The 21257-nt window shown below is 39.6% G+C and overlaps 1 protein-coding gene across 4 annotated transcripts in view; it reads right to left on the bottom strand.

Moving 5' to 3' along the window:
• The window catches only part of macrod2 (mono-ADP ribosylhydrolase 2), a 636986-nt gene that overhangs the window by 20707 nt on the left and 595022 nt on the right, over positions 1-21257 (bottom strand). The window contains exons 11-17 of one of the 4 annotated variants that reach the window (XM_083540474.1): positions 20177-20230; positions 17882-17905; positions 17222-17263; positions 14726-14788; positions 11542-11625; positions 10879-10953; positions 4668-4739 (exon numbers count right to left, since the gene is read on the bottom strand). In XM_083540474.1, coding sequence (XP_083396600.1) covers positions 4668-4739; positions 10879-10953; positions 11542-11625; positions 14726-14788; positions 17222-17263; positions 17882-17905; positions 20177-20230 — 414 coding nt within the window. Of the gene's footprint in view, positions 1-4667; positions 4740-10878; positions 10954-11535; positions 11626-14725; positions 14789-17221; positions 17264-17881; positions 17906-20176; positions 20231-21257 lie in introns of all 4 variants that reach the window. The other 3 variants (XM_083540475.1, XM_083540472.1, XM_083540473.1) reach the window with 3 other exon arrangements.

Genomic DNA, 21257 nt, shown 5'->3' with positions numbered 1-21257 from the left:
AAAAAGTTCAGGCTGGTTATACTAAAGGGTTCAAGGGCCATCTAATGGAGTACATTTGTACTGAAACCTGTTCCTAGGCCCTATGGATTTTGTAAGAGATTGTGTTGAATATATAAAGTGAATAATGTACCATAAGCTTTGATGAATCCAAACCTTCTCCAGCACGGCAATGCCCCTGTGCACACGGTGAGCTCCTTGGAGATCTGGTTTACATGCTTTGGAGAGAAAGCTCTTGAGTGGCCCATTATAGAGCTCTGATCTCATCCCTCCTGAACACCTTTGGGATGAATGTGAACGATGAGTGCACCCCAGGTCTCCTCACCTACATCAGTACCTGCCTTTCACAATACCCTTGTGGCTGATGAACACAAATATCTATAAGCACACTCGAAAAATCGAGTAAAACAGCTTTTCAGAAGAGTGGAGGGACTTAGAGGAGCGAATTGGGACTAAATGTGGAATGCAATGCTTAAAAATTACCATACTTATGACCAAAATACTTTTGCCAATATAGTGTACTTAGGCCTTTGTAGTGCAAAAATTATTAAATAAAACCAGACGTTCTTTTTTTTGTTTTGTTTCCAGGAAGATGCAGCTCTACCTCTGCCATGTTAATCTGTATTCTATGGACTCTCAGGACACGCCCTGGTCTCCGTAGTGATGTGATATCATATTCGTATTCATATTCGCGTAGCAGCAGTTTAGCGAAGAGAAATCAACCTATATATAAAATATCGGTTACAAATTATTGGTCACGTTCTAAATAATAAACGTACAGCGAATCGAGGCAAATATGTTACAAATGATGCATCGCGATATCCGATGCACACTTTTTAAAAAAATCAATGCATCATATTTATGTTATTATGCATTTTGCCTGTACTTCAAATATATGTATTAGTGTTATTCTTGATTCAACAAAAAATAGCCCAATAAGCAACTTTTTCCCAACGAATAAGATGATATGGAAGCCAAAAAAATGACCCTTCTAAACCCTGCTAGCTCATTTGTACAACTTTCTCTGCACACTGCCTGAGTTCAACTGACTGGTAGGATCTCTAATGACTCGGTTGGTAAGTGTACGTAGTTTTTCTTCAGACTATCCGACCTGCATGCTCTTCTTACGTGAACTGCGCCATACACATTTCATGCTCTCTGACTTTCAGCTGATCTTACTGCAACAAAGCAAAAGAAACCAGAAACACACCGGCGACAGAAGATGCCCGTAATCAAACCAGTGACATGTGACTGGCACCTCGGAGGATCCCTTTCAGCCCTGACTCCCGGGGTTAATCGAAAAATCTTCTTTAAAACGAGCACAAGACGCAATGCTTTGAGGCAGTCACAAAAAAACCATCATCCGTGTATTGAACAAAGCTGCTCGATATCTCACGAGGCAATGAACAGCTGGTTCTAACCTTTCACATGGGGCATGGTATCTAGGAAAGATCGGCTTGTGTTCTGTGGCAAGGAGCAATACAGTTTTAACGAGAGAATGCTTCGGGAGGGAGCGACGAAGGAAAAGCGGAAAAATATTGGCGTTTTACTCATCAGAGCCTAGCGGTCCATGAGACTTACGATCGAAGGTAACCTTCGTGTTAACGCACACTGCCACATCCGTCGTACCATGGAGGCAGTCTTCCTAAAACTCGATAAAAACTGGAAAAAAGTCCACTACTAATAACTGCTATTATTAAATCAGAATGAACACAATCTCTGTAAATTATATTGCTAAAAAAAACACCAACTGGTTACAAAGTCTGTTTTTTTTCACGTCTATGGTTTGTCCCATTCTCTACATTTTAAACCACAGCACTGATGAATGCTTATATCAGATTATAGTTTGATTTGATTGTATGGTAATTTGAGATATGCTTCATGTTGCACCACATCCCATTGTTCAGTGAGTGAATGATCTCTTTAGACTATTATGGCTTTCCATATCAGTTACATTCACGGCATTTGGGAGACGCCCTTATACAGAGAGAGACCTACAACTGAACAGTTGAGGGTTAAAGGCCTTGCTCAAGAGCCCAGCAGTGGCAGCTTGGTGGAGCTGGGATTTTTTTTTAGCTCACGCCCTTTTGATCAATAGTCCCAGATCCTAACCACTGAGTTCACAGTCGAATCTTCACAGAGGTGGTCATACCATTTAGTTATAGATTTACCCAAAAAACAAATCCCCCCCCCCGTGAGCCACTGCAATCCAACTATTTCACTGCGTAAAAAGCCTTGTTTTTTGTTAAACGAAGTAAAAACTGTTCTTTCTAGTAAAGCATGTGTTTGTGAATGAACCTTATGCATCGATGTCAACGAGTGTTATACTTTTGTTTCATTTTACCTGCGTTCCCAGAGCTCGCTGCATTTTCCGGCAAACACTTGAAAGCGACCTTTACGAAGCAGCAAGGCCTACGGAGTTGATGAAGTGCTAAATGTGAAGAACAAACCCTTATTTTCATGTGTAAATATTCGAGGGTTGTAGGAACTTGAGTGGTTATAGTGCCAATGAATGCATGTTCGGAGAGGAACATTGTGGGAAGTACTTGAATGTCCGGGAGGGTTTTTTTTTTACTCCCCCCACAACACGCACACGTCTGGCTCTCTCGTTTTCATTGCTGTGAGATGATAAAAAGCTCTGGACAATCAAAGCCAATTAAAACCTAGTGAGCTGAAAAGCAATTGGGGTCGGAGGCGGGTCATAAATACCGCAGATGCTCGTTCCTTCAGTGGGAAAAAAAAAGTGACCCTCTTGTCTATAGTTGGCCTTTTGTCACCAGAGAGGGTTAGTAAGAAAGGAGAGAGAAAGAAGAGGGAGGAAGAAGGGGGCACAAAGCAGCACAAGGCTGCTGGGACATTTACTCAACATTACAAGATGGGCCTGGTAGGGCTGGTTTTGTAAGCAGAGCTTTTTTTCAAAGACCTCTTCTTAGATGCCCTGAAAGATCTTTGTCTCAAACAAGGGTGGAAAGAACATTGTTAGAAAAACATGAGGCTCTTAATGTGGTGTGAAAAGAGAACATGGGGCCAGCTGCTTTAGGGGTTACACTCTGCATTAAAAATGAGAGATTAAGTGTGGGACAGTTTGCCCTGGGAGCAGATGGTCGGCACATTCGAAAAGCTTAAAATAAGACTTTTGAGTATGACGTCATGATAAGACACGGGTATACTAAAGAATGTGTGTCAGGTATTGGTCACATCAAAATGAAGGAGGTGTTGACTCTGTCTTGGTGGCTCGGACGTTGGTACCAGAGGGTCTGTTTTGACCTTTTGTTTTTATTTCAGAAAGTTTAACACACACCAGAATATTGTGCGAAAAACATAAAACATCCAGTGAGGCGAGGGTGCATACTGGTGAGTGTAGAAAGAGATTAGAATGAATGATCAGACTGGTTTGAGCTGACAGGAAGACAACTAACAGTCAAATAATTGCGCTTTACAACAACGAAAAACTCTCAGCATCCACATAATATTGAACTCTGAGGCTAGACCAGGTTCAAACCCAGTTTTTTTTGTCTTGGGTCACCCAAGAAAAGGAATCTGAGGCTGTCATGGGCAGAGGTTTACTCATCTCCAAATTCACAGGAGATCAGGAGAATCTGAAATACTGGCAGCAACACCAGGGGTCACAAGGAGTCTTATTAGAATGTCTGATGTGAACGCCCTGTAGTACCTGCATGGTTTTATGGATTGTGATGCTTCCACACACGATTAGGTGATTAAAGAACTGCACGGATGTGCAAGAGTGCAGGTGTTAACAGTAAAGTTAATGGTGTTTGTATGGATGTGTATAAACATAATCTGATAATTAAGCAATAAAATTATTGTTTATTTTTCTGCTACAAATGCAGAACTTAAAGCACCATAAAGATGCAGAATGAAGCCTGAGCTTCGGCGTGACCTAAATACTCACTAAACCGAGCAGGTACAGGTAGCTAGGCCTTTTTTTTCAACACCCCCTGAATTATTTAGCATAGTGAAAATCCAGTAGCTATGCAAACCCATAGGCGAGAGTCGGGGCTTATACAGGTAAAAACACAAAAGGAATGCAAATTTACTGAGGAAATCTTTGTACCTGGTGGAGCACTGATATTTACGGTCAGAGCTCAGGAAGCAAAGCGGAAATGTCAAGGAAAAAAAAAAAGATTCTCGCACTAAAAGCGAGCAAAACTGTCAGAAAAGTGATCAATTCGGGGGGTGATGCTAGCGAAATAAAAGCAAAAGTTCTTTGTATAATTACTGCAACATGCTCTTAGCACCACGGTGTTTAATAAGTACAGACATAATTCACCGCATGCCGATGCCTTTGTTTTAACAGGCAAGTATTATTCGTTATAATGACAAGTTAAATGCGCGGTGCAGGTGTACGTGGTCGAATCTTGGCCAATTTGCATTCGTACTACTGTCATCGTACTCGAAGAGTATTTAATTTTAATATATTTAATTTTAGATCTTGACTGAGGCAGAGATAAGCAAGAAGCCTAAGAAAAAAAAAAGGCTTCTGATCTCACCTTTCCGTGAACCTACATTATTTAAATGAATCGTAGAGTAGCACATAATAGGCGCAGGAAAGCTTTAATATGGGATGCTGCAGTTTAAGAAGAATAACATGTCAGATACTGAAGCTGGGTGGAAGAAAGATGGGATAAATGGCTGATGTTGTGGCTTACCCTCAACCTCCATGGTCTCTACTGATTCTTGACCATCTGCTTGCTTGCTGTTCATGCTTGTTACTTGGTCTTCTGAAAGAGAGCGACAAAACAGAGAAAGAGACACGTTACTGGAAGGACAGGACGGAGAAACTGGTTCAAGTGCATCCATATGGTACAAAAAGCATGGGGCAATTGTGGCATTCATTTGAAATTCGAATGACTTCCCGGTCATGAATATCTCGGGATGTAGAGCGTGCTACATTAATTAGGATGGCTCATTAAAAAAAAAAAAAAAATGCAGCAGGCAGTATTAATTTTTGAGTGTATAATACAATGTACGGGGCTGAGAAACCAAACCAAGACAAAGGAATATGTAAATCAAGCCCGACAAAAACCCTGCTCTTTGCATAATCAGACACAAATCACATGCCTTACAAATCGCTCTTTTTTCTTGTTTGCGAGCGCTGACGTATTCTCCCCTAAAAAATTATTCCTCCCACCTTTCCTCTGAATTTCAACCTGAAAGGCAGCAGGACAGATGAAGGTGCTGATCAAAAGAGGAGCTTCAAAGCTCCACTCAGGGACACAGGTAAGAGGTTTCTCTTCCCAATGTTAGCTTTGATGCTAACTGGGCCACTGGGACACAAGAGAGCACAAGCCAGACTATATTTCTAGCCTCATGTCCATCAACAGTAGATGTTCGATCTCTATCATGGGCCCTATCAAGTGTGGGGGGGTGTTTATAATGCTAATATTTAGCCATTGACACAATCAACACTAATTCATTTCTATATCAATCCAATATAATGGACAATAAAATGGACAATTGTCTTCTTTTGTGCAAACACTTCATTAGTTTTTATATATATATGATCATGAATGTGAAAACATTTATTCAGAGGCCTCTATCCCACATACAGATTCCCCAAATATTTCCAAAACATGAAAAAGTGAAATAATACCTACAGCAGGTTCTGGGTCTGCTCCAGGGTCTCTTAAACCAGAAGTAGACCAGAGGGCATCCTTATAAGATATCCATCCAAACAACTTTCAGCAACTTTTCTCACTTCAGAAGTTGTTGCTGAACCTTTTCTTGTCAAAAAAAACCTCTTCCCTCATCTTAAGGGGGGAATTGTCTCATTCTTTTCCAGTAAAAACCATCGTTTTAGTTTTGGAGAATTTCCCACAAAACATGTAGAAACTGCATACTTCTATGACCCCCACCAAGCTGTGCCATTGCTCCATGGATTGGTCCATCCTCTAGTATCCTATATTCAACTATTAGAGCCTGTAGAACATCTTCAACTACCTCTAGTTTTAAATAATACATGAAATCATATATCTGCTGGTGAGAGACTGCTTTATCTGAAATTGAAGTTTAATAAACAAATGTTTAACTCATTTGGAAGAACTTCATTAGTTAGTGTACCTTCTCTTGATGGGGCTTTGAGACCACTATCCCAATTGGCCAGTCTATAGGCACTGCCCCAGATCTTCATGTAGCACTAAAAAGGCATTTTAATCACAGAAATACACCATTGTCTAAAACTATCAATATCTTCAGCCAATAAACCCACCTGAAGCATAGTGTCTGCTGGACAGGTAATGAGAACAGATAGCTTTATGTGAAAATAGAAGGTTAAAAAAGGTCAAAGCTTACTCAGCTAATTAACGCAGAAGATCTTATCGTATGTTCTGAAAGAAGGGACTTTTGGTGCATGAAACATTATCTCAGACCTTCACAAGATCCTACAGTCATCTTTAAAACCACAGCTAATTATTTTTGTTTCACTTAACTTCTCTGCTAGAATTTTTTTCCCTCTTCCTTATACTTCAATTGCCGACTTTCAACCAAGATGCCATGTGAAGATAAAAAAGATGGCTAAGGGTTATCTCTAGAGGGCCACTTAAATGTATACAGACACATGGTGGTGTTCGATTGTACCACAGATTTCCATCAATTGTACATTGATAGGTTCCTTTAGTTCATGAACAGTTCAATAAAAGAAATCTATGGAGCTTTGAGTACTGAATGAGGTAAATGCTTCAGTAGTGCATAAAAGACTACTGACGTATTGAAGAAGGAGAATATGGCAGGCAAAGGAGAGGGGTAAACAAGTCTGGAAATGGATCCCATTTAATTTAAAGTCTATGGTGATAAATGGTGAAATTTTTGTCCAATTCATTTGATTTGATTTCAATTTATTTGTATTTGTACAGCGCTTTTAACAATGGTCATTGTTGCGGATAAAGCAGTTATGAAATAAGGTATTACTTAGTTTCTTATAACTGTAAGTTTGTCCCTAATGAGAGATCCAGTGGAAACTGTGGCAATGAATAACTCCCTGAGATGGCATGAGGAAAAAACCTTGAGAGGAACCAGACAGGAAACATATCCTTATCTGGGTGGCACCGAATGTCCATTCATTTCAAAATGTTCTTTACAGACAAAAATAAAGGTCAGAATGGCTACATTTCCTGGTGACTGATGAGTATTCAGATCTCTGAAAACAAATGATGAGCTCATGCTATTTTCGGTTAAGTTTAGCGTTCCCCTTTAATCATTATGGTGTCATTATGGTATTCTGTAAGTCAGTTTCTCTGCTGCGTCAGAGGCCAGCTTAGATGTCACACCATAAGCCTATGTGCTTTTAACATTCACACGTATGCTGCGCTAAACTACTGCTTTATCCAATCAGATTGCGATTTGGCCATTTCGGGACCCTCTAGCAGGTGTCCAATCACGTCGATGTTTTCACGTCAATCGATTGGATGGTTGGAGAGCGATCGCCAACCCGCATCTAAAGCAAACCGCACAAGCTTAAATATATTTGTGTGGATTTTAACACCTCTAACAGAAGAGAAAAAATTAATTTGGACGCAGATACACATAGAAGGACATTTACCTGAAAAAAATGCTCTCACTGTATAAGATTCCTGTCTGTGATGCATCGCTCTGTTCTACTGCGTTTCTCTATAATATTGATGGTTTCTATAGTCATGGTGTCATAATGATGGTATTAAGAGGTGGATTGGTTCAGGTAGAACACCACTGAAGGCTTGGGTGTGAAATACACGGCCCACCACTAAACTAAACCTAGAATTTAATTCGAATCAATAAAGAATATCTACCACTTAAAGACAGTGCTACATAAAAAAAGTAGGTGTAGGTGTAGAATTTGCTATTTTCATCAAAGTTTTCTTCACATGTGCTTCACAGCCAAAATCATCACAAAACCTTGGTCATCATAACACTTTTCATTTTAAGCAAAAACAAAATCTTTGCACACCTCCATACACTTGTATGAGTTCCAGCGGCAATTACAGGGCTATATACGGTACATTGCGTAATATTTATAACTTACATCCCTTTTCCACTGATCTACTATTGCTGCTCATGTAGAGCATCGCATAAAAACGAGAACGCCTGACCTTTAGCTGACGCTGCGCTCTGACCTTTCTGCAGGCCTGCACTGATCATCTTATTGGTGATAATAGATTTCAAAGAGCTGCGGTAAATTCGATGCCAATTATGGGAAAGCCAATTGAATGCCTCTTTGCCCATGCAGAAAAACCGCAGGCAATAACAGTAGTAATAATGACATTAACTGCCAATCTCGAAGATGGCCACTATAAAATCGACATTAGAGAAATCAGAAATGAATAGTACAGTAATAATAAGGAATATATTTTAGCTTCTTTCGGAGAAAGGTCGAAACGTGTCTCTGGAATTCAATTGATCCTGTGATATTACTTTCTGTATAGAAATGGAATGGGAATGGCTGCTGGGAAACACAGATTCATGCGCAATGGTAAAGGATTGTAAAAGAAATGTGATTTCTTATGGCTTGGCAACTTATAATAAAGCATTATAAAGTATATACATATATCGAGGATACACTATATTGCCAAAAGATTTGCGGACACTTGGTCGTAAGTATGGCTGTAGCATTCCACATTTGGTCCCAATTTCAACTTATAACTCCCTCCACTCTTCTAGGAAGATGTTCCACCAGATTTGGATGCTTAAACATGTTTGGATTTACAAGTTTAAGCGAATCAACATTTTTTATACTGCATCCAATGACGCCTTGTACAATTGTGTACCTCCAGTTTTTTGGTCCCAAAACTTTTGTCTGTATAGTGTATCTAACACAATATCATTACAAGAATCATTTCACAGAGGGATTGGGAGCTGTGTTTTTTTCCTCCAATTCGGCTCAAGAGATATATTCAGGAAAAGAACAAGACCGTATACAACTGCGCTTCGCTTTTTGAATTCACGTTTTAATGCACATGCCTTTTTCCCGCACATTAAATCAGCCCTTTTGCAGGAGAGGGAAAAAAAGTGCAAACAAAAGACAACAACAGAAAAGGTACAGAAAGAATAATAGTGAGAAAAAGAAAAATGAACAGATGGAATAAGTCCAAGCAACATTTCTGTTTCGAAGATATATGAGAGTGTGTACATTAGTGTGCGTGTGTGTGCGCGTGTGTGAGTGTGTGCATGTATCACCAGTGGCTGACCTGTTTCCACTCTGTTAAAGGTTTCCTCCCACGCACACTTAGTTAGACTTTAACACCTTATACCTCTCCGCTATCTTACACTCACACACACACACACACACACACACACACACACACACACACACACACACACACACACGCCATTAAGCCCTGTCGATCACAGTATCGCAACCTGAGCAACAGAATCCCACATTTAAATAATGCATAATTAAGTTTTTTTTTTAAGCTCCACATCTGCACATACAGCAACCTGTCAAAAGCACCCATGTCCTACAAAAAATAAAACAACAACCCACAGTGCAGGACATGGTCTTTTAGCTAAACAGTTATATATGATCCCGAGCCTGGATGCACTTTGTTCAACACTGTTCGAAGGCCGAACTCATTTAGAGCCTCTGAGGCTCTGGGGGCCATTACTTTAAATCTTCACCTGTCTAAGAGAGAGACGGGACTCAATTTCCAATTCTGCAGCTCTTTCTCTTTTCTTTCTTTTCTCACCCTTTGCAAAGCTGGATTTATTTACATCGGGACTTCGGGATAAATGAGCTTCGCTCTAATTTGCACTCTGGAAAGTCACCGAGCGAACTGCAGCTGTTAGATGGATATTATTGATTGGTGAACCGTTTCTCAATGGTGCATTTAAAACGCAAAAAAAACACCAGCAAACCTAGGAAATCACCTGACATTTTGAAATCAGGGCTAATAAGTGTTTCCACACCTGCAAAAAAACAACAACAAACATCGGAAAAAGGTGGAAGCAGATTTTGTTCACGTCTCCTTATCGCCAAACTGCCACACTTGGGTCCCTTGAGCAAGGCCCTCACCAGTCTGTGCTCCAGGGGCGCTGTATCATGGCTAACCCTGTGCTCTGACACTAGATTTTTTTTTTTACAACACTGGGATTTGCTGAGAAAGACTTTCACTGTGCTGTAATGAACATGTAACAAATACAAAATAAAACGCCTTTCTTTCTTACCTCTCCAGTCCTTTTCTTCTGGCCCAAACCAGAACCAAATCAGAATCACTGACTTACATTTGAATATCATTTTCATCCATGAATATGTATTCAATTATTCCAAATAGTCCATTCCCTTCATTTCAGAGTGTTTCTCTAAGCTCGGCTGCTCCTGCTCCACCACTGTGTTAAAAATGTGCGTTAAAGTTTCTATCCAATCAGATTCCAGCCGTCACATCACGTTTTGCGGTAAAACCAGCACTGTAAACACTAAAGGCTTTTTTTTTTTAAAGCATAAACTCTACGTAGCCTGAAGCTGTTGCTGTAGCCAATCAGACTGCGATTTGATCCCTTCAGGGCCCCCTAATGACTGTCCAATAACGTCTGCATATTCACGTCCGCACTAATCAGAGTTTACAACCCGCATCTGTAGCAAACTGCACAAGCTCAAATATATCCGTGTTGATTTATTAGCTGTTTTCAAAATAAGATTGCTGGTCGCAGATACACTTACAAGGAAGGATTTTTCAAGAAAAGATGGACATCGTGAGCAAAGGTCAGCCAAAACAGTTGTTAAGCTTTTTCCTTATTTTCAGGATGTCAGATGCACAATGAAAAGTTCTGTACTAGTGACAAAAAGAATTGCCTATACAAATCCCACATTAATCCCTGCATCAGTGTCTACAATCATTAATATCCATGTATAGATCTTGAATAAGTATAAATTCTGAAAGCCTGAAATTTCACCTTCATCATCCTCTTGTTTTGTATCAGCAGGAACGTCCTTGCTCTTCTCTCCGGCACTCGTCTCCTTCTCAACCCCTTCGAAGAAGAAAGCAGGATTAACAAACTAAAAGATTGGATAAATCTGCCTCAGCCCTATTCTAATTCAGTCCTCAGACTGTTTTGATCCATAATTCAAACAGCCCAACAGCCTCTGCCTGTTTTATTAGTCCTTTCAAACCCGGCCAATCTAAACTGCATGGCCAGCAGGCAGCCAGATTACAGTTATCATTTTTAATAATGGTGCCCAGGGACAAATATGAATGTTGCTTATGAATAGAAGAGGGATATCTGTGACTTGATTTGAATTATCTATCAGAAACAAGGCAAGGCGAGACAAAGAGAGAGAAAGAGAACATGCCAAAGATACACACAGCCATGGAGCAGTGTTACACAAAGCAGGTATACAACTGAAACCTCAGAATGAAGTAGATAGTACACCAGTAGATGGGTTTGAATATATTGTGTTTCTGGGGGTTTTTTTTGTGTGTAAATCAAGGCATAAATAGCTTAAGAATAGCTTTTTTTTAGGTATGGAACTTGCCAGTGTAAATCTGCTGTATGTATACTGCAAATATTGTCTTGATCTTGATGTCAGTGTGTGAAACTAGTGGAAGTTACCAGCACCTTCCTCTGAGTCACTTTTCTTTTCCTCATGCTTCTCTTTCTCTTGCTGGGGTTTGCCATCTCCTGCTGCTTTCTCATCCTCTACTGTAACAACACATGGAAATAGAGATGAACAACACATGCATGCACTTCCCCTATATACTGTATATATATATGTGTGTGTGTGTGTGTGTGTGTGTGTGTGTGTGTGTGTGTGTGTGTGTGTGTGTGTGTGTGTGTGTGTGTGTGTGTGTGCATAATCTATTGTGGCCTTGCTCGAGCTCATGTCTGTTACAACCAGATTAAATATTTACTCCCGACCAACCACCATCAAAGCAAAGGAAGAGGAAGTGAGTGGGTGGAGACGTCTCACATAGCGCCACGCTTCCCTGAACAGCTCAAAGCCCTGTGCTAACTCACACAATACACGTAGACAAAATCATTTTATATAGCAAAATCCAAATTTTACGATATCACTGGGTAATCCTATAGACTTGCTTGACTTGCTTATTGACTGCTGTGATCATAAAGACTGGCTTATTCTTATCCCAGAATTATAATTTGCAATAAAAACTGTTCTTACTCTGTACCCTTTTAAAACATGTAGTATTATATTATGTGTTATGGCTTTTCTCTGTATGACTCTATATGGCTATAGTAACGATCCCACTTCAATTCCATTTGAAGGAGATGGGCTTTGTTCGAAGTCGGGTTTCGTCTCAAAAGTATGCCTCGGGTATTTTTTCGTCACTGTCTTGCTCGTTAGGCATCGAAATCGATATCCAGATTTCGGTAAAGCTGCTTGGTGTGGATCATGTGCTTCTGAGGCAAGTGAAAAATATGTCCTTTGGAAATAAGGAACAATTTGTCAGCATGCGAGGCTGCATGCTTAGCAAGATCCCCAAACAAAATCATGCCAGCCTTTTTTCTTCTTCTTCTCCTCGCACTCTTCCCCTGTGCCCTGCTCGACACACTTGTTACAGAGCCAACTGGAAGTTTTATCGATCAAAAAACGAGTGTTAAATGGACAAATAGGCTCTATTTGGACCTGCTTGGAATAGTTTCTCTTGGTCCCAGTGTGAGGGGGATCGGGTGAGTGGCCCTTGCAAGACTGATCAGCACGACTTAAAGCTGCGATTTGTCTCGATCTGCTTTCTCCAGCTATACAGCTACATGCTGGGAGACGAGTGTGTGTGTGTGCGTGCAGTAGCGCAATGAGGATTTAAGCTTCCATCATTCAGTGGAAGCTCAGCGTGCCTTGTGATGCTTTGGTGACCGGGTATTGACATGGCCAGCCACCTGGGGTGAAGGTGGGGGGAATTGTTGGTTCTTTTAGTCCGTTCAGTCCATTACTTTCAATCATGCTTTCAGTATAGTAATGATATCCATAAAGCATGTTATATTCATGCGTTGAGTCTTTTCAGACATAGTTTTCTTTTTTTTCCTCTCAGGTCTAAATGCTATTAAAGACATCGCCACAAGTAACAGCAGAAAAAACCTGTATGTTTCTTAGGGAAATTGAGTTGAGACCATCAATACCATCAACCCTTATGGGTCACTACACAGAATAGAGCAGTTAATACGGGATGATGCACCTTATGTCAGCCTGTGCATTCAGTATGACTCAATAGCGAACGAGAAAACTAGCAAGAGATCTTTTTAGAATTTCTTTCTTTAGGCTTCTGTACTGACGCAACCTCATACGGGAAGAAAGAGATCCTGCGTAGAGTTTGTTCAGTATAGAGTAGAACTAGCTGAACTAACTGGCTAACAAGAAAATGTTAGCATGTTACTATTAGCTGCATGCTCTACTATGCTAATGCTATTAGCTTGAGGGCAAGATACTTGGTAGTATGTACAGTAAGGTCGTTGGTAAAACACTGGAAAGAGCAAATTACTTTTTGGAAATTCTACGGTGTAGGAAGAAATTGATATATCCCCTGGAGCTAGGATGAATGTGCACACCAAAAATAACCGAATACTTATTTTTCGTCACTGTATTTTTTTACATAATCGTGTTTCAGTTTTCTGTACCAGAATAGAATATATTGAGCATTTCCCCATTTTAAACAGTTTCTAATGTCAAATCGTAATAATTTCGGTCCTTCAGCTTTCCATTTTTTATTTATTTTTTTGATAAAACCATGATGAGCTTCGAGTGTGTGTAAGACTGCACCTGCACTCCGGCTAAATTATAGACTAATAGTGATTTTTCATGTGCTAAAAGCTCAGCTGCTGCTTCTCACTGCTTCAGGGGTTTCAGTCAAAAGCCTGGGATTCACAGTTCGTGTTATTCAAAGTGCACACTAAATGCTCGCATAATTGTTCGTCCCTTGTTGACATCTTATGAATTACAAACGACATCCTGAGCACAGATGAAAAAGCTGACCTGCTACTAAAGCCCTCACGCTACACGCGTTCATTTTAGGAGAAAGATGAAGCAGCTGGTTCAATCTAATGTCTTTAATTGCATTGGGTTTAAACGTGCTGTTTCTGGCAGAGCATTTACACGCGCACGCACACACACGTGCGCACACACACACACACACGTGCGCACACACACACACACACACACACACACACACACACACACACACACACACACACACACACACACACACACACTCTCTTACACGCTAAAAATGGGATGCAGGATTTATCTGCGGGGTTCCAGCTAACATCTGTGTGTACTCCTGAGTGGATTATGTGGCGGTGTGAAGGCCATCTATTTCGCAACACATGCACACAGGCAAAGGTGAAAAAACATGCAAATGGAAAAAACAGGTACACACACACACACACACACACACACACACACACACACACACACACACACACACACAATACTGATGAACTGAGTGTAGCTGTTTGTTATTGTTAATGGAGATCACAATAGCATTTGTCCAACACAATTAATCACAACACACACACACACACACACACACACACACACACACACACACACACACACACACACAGATCTATCCATAAAAAAGTAAACAAAATCATCAATCTCTTGTATGGTCATATATTCAGGCATGAAATGGTCACGGTTAGTCATGTATAATTATTGTCCTCTCAGTGTCCCAGTCTTTCTCATCTTTTTTTGAAATGCATCTAGTTATCATGGGCTGGATTTAAAAAAAAATCATAACACCATTAATAATCACTAAAAAGTGGGAAATAATTCAGAGGCAAGTCTTACCCGGCTCGCTTCTTTCTGTGGCTATTTCCTTTGCAGCGGTTTCAGCGACGGAACTGCAGATCTCTGTGTGAGAGAAAAAAAAAAAGAATACAACATTAAATATGACAAAATCTCAGATTTCATTTATAAGATCAGGAGATCAGGTAGCACGCTGTTTAAATTGTACCTCCATAAAGCCGGAGCTGGAGACAAAGCTCAGGGTGGGCAATAATACAGCGGCCTTGGAGCATAAAGAGTTAAGGGCCTTGCTCAAGGGCCCTAAGAGTGGCAGCTTGGTGATACTGGGTCTTGAACCTCTGCACTTCCAATGAAGCGTGTTGCTTTTTATTATTTTTAAAGAAAGAAACAAGAGCACTCGTGCTTAACTATTTTGAGAATGTTAAAATTCATGATGGTTTTGTTGTGTTTATTGACAGCACAAACAATATAACTGCAATATAAAGTTATTAAGTGTCCATCTGTCCCTTTACTCTAAATTTAGAAGCATCTCATTATAAGCTTCCTATGTTTTAATAAAGCTTCTTATACAAACAGGAAATGAGTAGAAACGAATGCTTTTCAACATGATCCTGGTTCAATTACTCGTTCGTTTATTGATTCTCCTCAATTCTGCCTTTAAAGACTTATGCAGTGCTTATGAATGTGTTCTAAAGGCTGTATGTAGGCACCCTTATTCATAGATAAATTCCAAAGCCTATTCATCAATTGAATCAAATGGTTTCGGGCCAAGACGAACATTAGTTTTTCTCCTCTTGGCCGGAAAGCGAATCCAAGAAACGGGCACTTGAGGATGGTGATGGTGACACGGCTGTCAATGCTGGGAGAGTAAAACTAAATCACAGCGGAGGGGAAAAAAAATCAAATAAAGCCCACACGGGCTGCTGCTTCGAGGAATGTAAATGTGAAGCAGTGGCACAGTGCAGAGCGGTGGAAGACACAGTGAAGACGGGATCAGCGTTTGAGACTCTTGCCTCAGAGTTTGACAGTAATGGCTCCTTCTTATAAGTCAAATGCCCTGAGGGATGAGTTGTGTGTGAGTGTTTGTGTGAGAAGGAGAAAGAGAAGGTGTGAACGACTGAGTATAAAGAGTCAGAGGAAGTGTGTCGGTGAAACACTTGCAGATGAGCAGGATTTGTGTGTTTGGGTGTGTGTTGTTTAAACAGTTCCACACACACACACACACACACACGCACACACACACACGCACACACACACACACCCTCGCACCTGTGCGCCTCTTATTTCCTCACTAATGAGTGTATTCTACAAATGCTCCTGGCCTTGTAATGAGTTGTGTTCGTTGCTGATCCATACAGAATAAATGATCAAAAAAACACTGTAGTCTTTACATTATGATGAAGAGTATTAGGAGGTTTAATCTGAGCGCTGCACAAACACTGTGTGTATAAGTGTTAACTTATAGAACTATGATCAGAATCACTGACTTGCATTTTAAAATTTTTCGTCCATGAATATGTATAAAATAACTCCTAGTTGTCTATTCTTTTAATTTCATTGTGTTTCCCTGCACCCAAATTAGAGTCGTTAGAGTTTCTATCACGTATTGCCGTGAATCTCTCTGTTGCATGAAGATGTCGCTTTCACCAATCAGACTGCGATTTGGTCAATCCGAGGCTCGTAGGCGTACAATAACATTCACGCCTTTTGATCGGATGGTCAGTGCGCGCTAATCCGAGCTATCAAACCGCATCTTTAGCAAACTGTACAAGCTCAAATCTATTCGTGATCTACAAGAAACTGATTTGATCGGCGAAAACATCTACATGTGCAGACTTTTCAAGACATTGTAAGGAAAGATCAGCCAAAACAGTACAAAGCAGGTGTTGAGCTTTTTCATGAATTTTTGAATTTTGTTTTCTTGTAGAAACAAATAATTTGGCATGCAGCAATGCAGGGGGCAATTTATGAGGTTATTATCGATGCTTTTGCTAGAGAATGTGTATGTGGGTGGTGCAGCTGTGGCTGCAGTGAAAGGAGACTCAAAAATTGCATTCATTAAGTTTCTTGCTTTAGTAAGCGTTCATTCTCACTGTATGAGATTCCTGTTTGTGATGCTGCGTTTGTGATGCAGTTCCTCTATAATATTGATGGTACTAAGAGGTGAACTGGTTTAGGTAGGACACCAATAAAGGTTTTTGAAAAACACTTGTCCTGGTCACCAAGGGCTACTGTTTTGTCTGATCACCATGACAGCAATAAATGTTACCTAGTTCATATTAAAATTACCATACTTGAGTAGTTTGGCCATATTTAGCACTAATAAAGTACTAACAAAATTCACATTATGTCCCCAAATTCTGGTTGTGGGAAATGAAACAGAATCAAAGCTAGGGTTGTGCGATTACATAAGCAGTGCCAGCATGACAGCTCTAGTCAGCTCTAGTCTCATTATCAGTCACTGACAATAAGAAAAAAAGGCACCTGAACCATGTTCTTCAAAAAAAAAAAAAAAAAGACCTAGAGGAGTAATTATACCTGGTTGCAGGTTCGGTGTGTCCAGACGGTCCTCATCCACGTCTAAAATCAGAAACAAAAAAAACAAGAAGCACATTGTTTCATTAGCCAGATCGTACAAACACACATTTCTTATTCTTTTCTCATTAGAACCGTGGGTGTAATCCCACCACGGAGCTTCTCGGATCGATATCTAATCAAGCTTCCAAGCTGGAATTAAAACCCCACAAACCCGCCGGAGAAAATCGTTGACAGTGCTGCAACATACTGTATAATAACAACGAGGCTTGCGTGTACCAGGGTGAGTTTTGCTGTTCACTTCAGGGCCTGAATCGAAAAAACGAATATATACACTCCTGTATACACTGCTCATGCTGTAAACCTGTAAATCTTCCACTCACCAAATACTTTTGTTGTCTCTTGGTTTGGATTATGTAATTCACTGTTTATTGATTTAAAAAAAAAAAGAATATGGGCAAATCAAAGACTGCAGCTTTTTATACAGACAACTGCATTCCATTCAATACAGAATACATTAAAACCTCGCTACAGGTAGAATCCACAGCTTTGGTGAGGATTATTCTTCAGATGTCTGATGTCTGGATAAGTTCTATCCATAACATCAAGTAAATCTCCAAATAAATTTCACCCTGATATGTGAATAAAACAACATTCGCTTACCGGCTTGGCTAAACATCTCAACATCTGGAAAAGAAAAAATATGCATAATGTCATTGTCAGTGTCTCATCAGTCCCTGTTAGTATTAGTTAACTAATTACCCTAGCTTGCTCTCTAGATTAGATTCATTAGCATCGGTAATGAAGATTGGTGCAAATGTGGTGATGAGCAGGTTGTTTGCATTGCTGTTGATGGAGGAGGAAAAATCAAGAGAATTGAGCCACTTTGTGCGAATGATTGTATGCTGCCACTGTTACAGTGGGACGTCGCGCAGCGTACTAATTAGCACCCCAAAAATAGATCCCTTGTTATTTTTAGTCATACAGCAACTTTAGAATACTGGCGAATAAATATTTCCGACTTAATTGCTGATATTTGAAAAATGATATCTTTACCCAATAGTCTACCACAACCATGTTTTTAGAAATTGAGAGAAAAAAAACTCTTCTTGAGATAAATATTCAGACCCCTGGCTAAAATCGCTCCGAACTGATCTCTGGTGCATCCTGTGTACTTTGATCACCACGAGATGTCTCTAGAATGTGATTAGAATTCGCCTGTCACAAAGATTGGACATGATCTGACAGGCACACACCTGTGTGTCTAGGTTCCACCAATTCACAAAGCATGTCAGACCCAAATCCTAGCCATGAAATCCCAGGAACTCTCCACAGACCTCAACGATCAAACTGTCAAGACACAGATATGGGCAAGAGTATAAAAGCAGTGGATGTTTCCACAAGCGCAGTGGGCTCCATTATTAAGAAATGGAAATAGTGTAGAATGCCCAGGACTCTTCCTCAAGCTGGACACCCTCTCAAACTCGATGGCCATCATAGCCGCACTTCAGAGAGTCCTTGGCAGCGATAGTGGATTGTCTGGAAGACCACTGTCTCACAAACACTCCTTCAGGGAAGGTTTGGTGATAGTAGAGTGGCAGAAATTACCAGCTTTTCGTAAGTAAAAGGCAAATTGTAATTTGGAGTCTGAAAGCACAAGATTCTCCAGACTAATGGTAGGAAAAACTAGGCTAAAATCCGTGAGCTTTATCTGCCGAAACCCAGGCACTTCGCATAAGCAGTCTAACCCATTTGCTACGGCAGGATGGTTCTATGATGGAACTTCTCAAATGCTCCCCATCCAATCTGATCTTGAAAAGATCTGCCAGAAAGAAATACAGAAGCTTTCCAAATGCAAGTTGTTGAGACTACCCAAGAATTGGTGCTACAAGTGATTCACACTGAATTAGGGGTCTGAATATTTATATAAATGTGAAATCCAAAAAACTGATCCATTTAAAACAAAATAAAACAACATTTTGTATAAAAACCTGAAGGGCTGTATTGATGTATATGTAAATACAAACTAACAGTGGTATAAAGTATTTGAGTAAATGTACTTCTTTGCTGTACTTAAGTAATTTTCTGGTTACTTTCTTGTTTTACTGAGTATCAAAGATAAAAGCAACTTTTACTCTCTACTCAACTACGTTTACGATTCAATAGATGTACTTTTTAATCTACTATATTTGAATTGACAATAAGCGTTACCAATTACATTTTGCAGCAACGTCGAAGAATAATCATTAATGCTGAGCCTTAATGTTGAATCATTAAAGCTCAACACTCCCCTACCCACATCTGCTGCCTGGGAGCAACAGCTTTTTAGCACTTCTGATTTTATTTTCAGTTCAAACTCTTTTGTTGAACCAGCTTTTGTTGGAGTTGAGACTGAGAGCTGCATCAAATCCCAGTCAGCTCTGAATATCTGGTTTTACTTGATCTTAAATGATTTACATTGAATACTAATGGTTTTTTCTACTTTGTGACATAATCTTGTAATTGTATTGATTAATAGATGACACCTTTATGAAAGATAGCTTTACAACTTTGTCTCTTTTGTTTTTTATCCTTGTTTCATTCTGACATGTTGAAGAGGCGGCTGCTGTGTTGTTCTTTGGTTCATGCAGTGTTGAGATTTATAATTAATTGGATTTGTATTTCATGGAATAAAACCTCAAAAATCAACTGCTTTTGGCTTTTCAATAAAGTGTTTAGTGCATCATTCAATAAAAGTCAAATACTCAAGTATTGTTCAAATCAGATACTTTTACACAAGTCATATTGGAATTGGTGATTTTTTTATCTTGAAGTAATACAGAATGTTTTGTAGTAGTTATCTAGAATTTTACTCAGTAATGCTTTTCGGGCAATATATACACCTCTTTTATGTCATATGCACATATTTGTATAGATTCAAGAAATGCTCCACCTGAACTTGGAAGGAGATCGCCTTACCTTGGTCTGGCTGGCTCTCCATGTAAACATCATCAGTATCATTTTGATTAGCATCTGGAAAATAAACAAACGCTAGTATCAGGAATGAACAATGCTTTAATAGCTGGTACAAAAATCACTAAGAACACCGAGCAAGTTCACACACAACCTCAGGTAACACTTTTTTGTTTACTTTTTGCACCAATTAATAAAATGTACACTGATATAATATGGATGCTAAAATTCAGAAAATCAGATTGAAGGGTTTGCATAATAGAGATATATGTTATATATCAATACACGCACTATGAAATCATAATAAAAAAAATGCCATGCATAGCAATCGCTTTATTTCTCGATGTAATCTTTAGTAATGTGGTATAATGAAGCCATCAGGGGTTTTCTGCATGCTTTCTGCTTCTTTTTCAGTTTGATCTTAAGTGTACAGTAACTTATCTAAAGTCCATTTTATGTCAAGACTGTTCAGGTTTGGCAGTAGGAAGCTCTTACAGTTATGACATTAAGTCAATATGACCTGAAGGCCACTGTGATCCATTTGGCTGTGTTTGAGCAGCTTCTGTGCTTCTGTACACTTCAGAATTCATCCTGCTGTAGCCAGAATAGGTCACATCACTGATAAAGACTAGTGAAGTTGCTCACTGGCTGCCACATAATCAGGCCATGATGCTACCTCAATGTATGATGAAGTGGGTACACCTTAAATACATTTTTCCTAGAGGTTTTTGATTAACTGTTTGAATACACTCACTGAGCAATCAGCCAATCATGTAGCAGAAGCACAAAACCATACAGGACATCAGCTTTGGTTAATATTTACATAAAAAAAATCAGAAAAAACAAGAAAAAATAGCTGTTTTCGAGTCTGGTTCCTCTTAAGGTTTGCTCCTCATGTCTTTTTAGGGGGGTTTTCCTCGCCACAGTAACCACTGGCTCGCTCAATATGGAAAAACATACAACGAACAAACATATAGGGGCTGAACTTATACATTCTAACCTCTTTATCTCTATCTCTTCGTAGCTACTTTGGGAAAATATATATTGTTAAAAGTGTTTCACATATAAAGCTGAATTTAATCGAATA

This window comes from Silurus aristotelis, assembly GCF_946808225.1.
Source record: "Silurus aristotelis genome assembly, chromosome: 4".
NCBI lineage: Eukaryota > Metazoa > Chordata > Actinopteri > Siluriformes > Siluridae > Silurus > Silurus aristotelis.
Note: the sequence above shows the minus strand (reverse complement) of the source record. Positions and strands in the feature narration are given on the sequence as shown.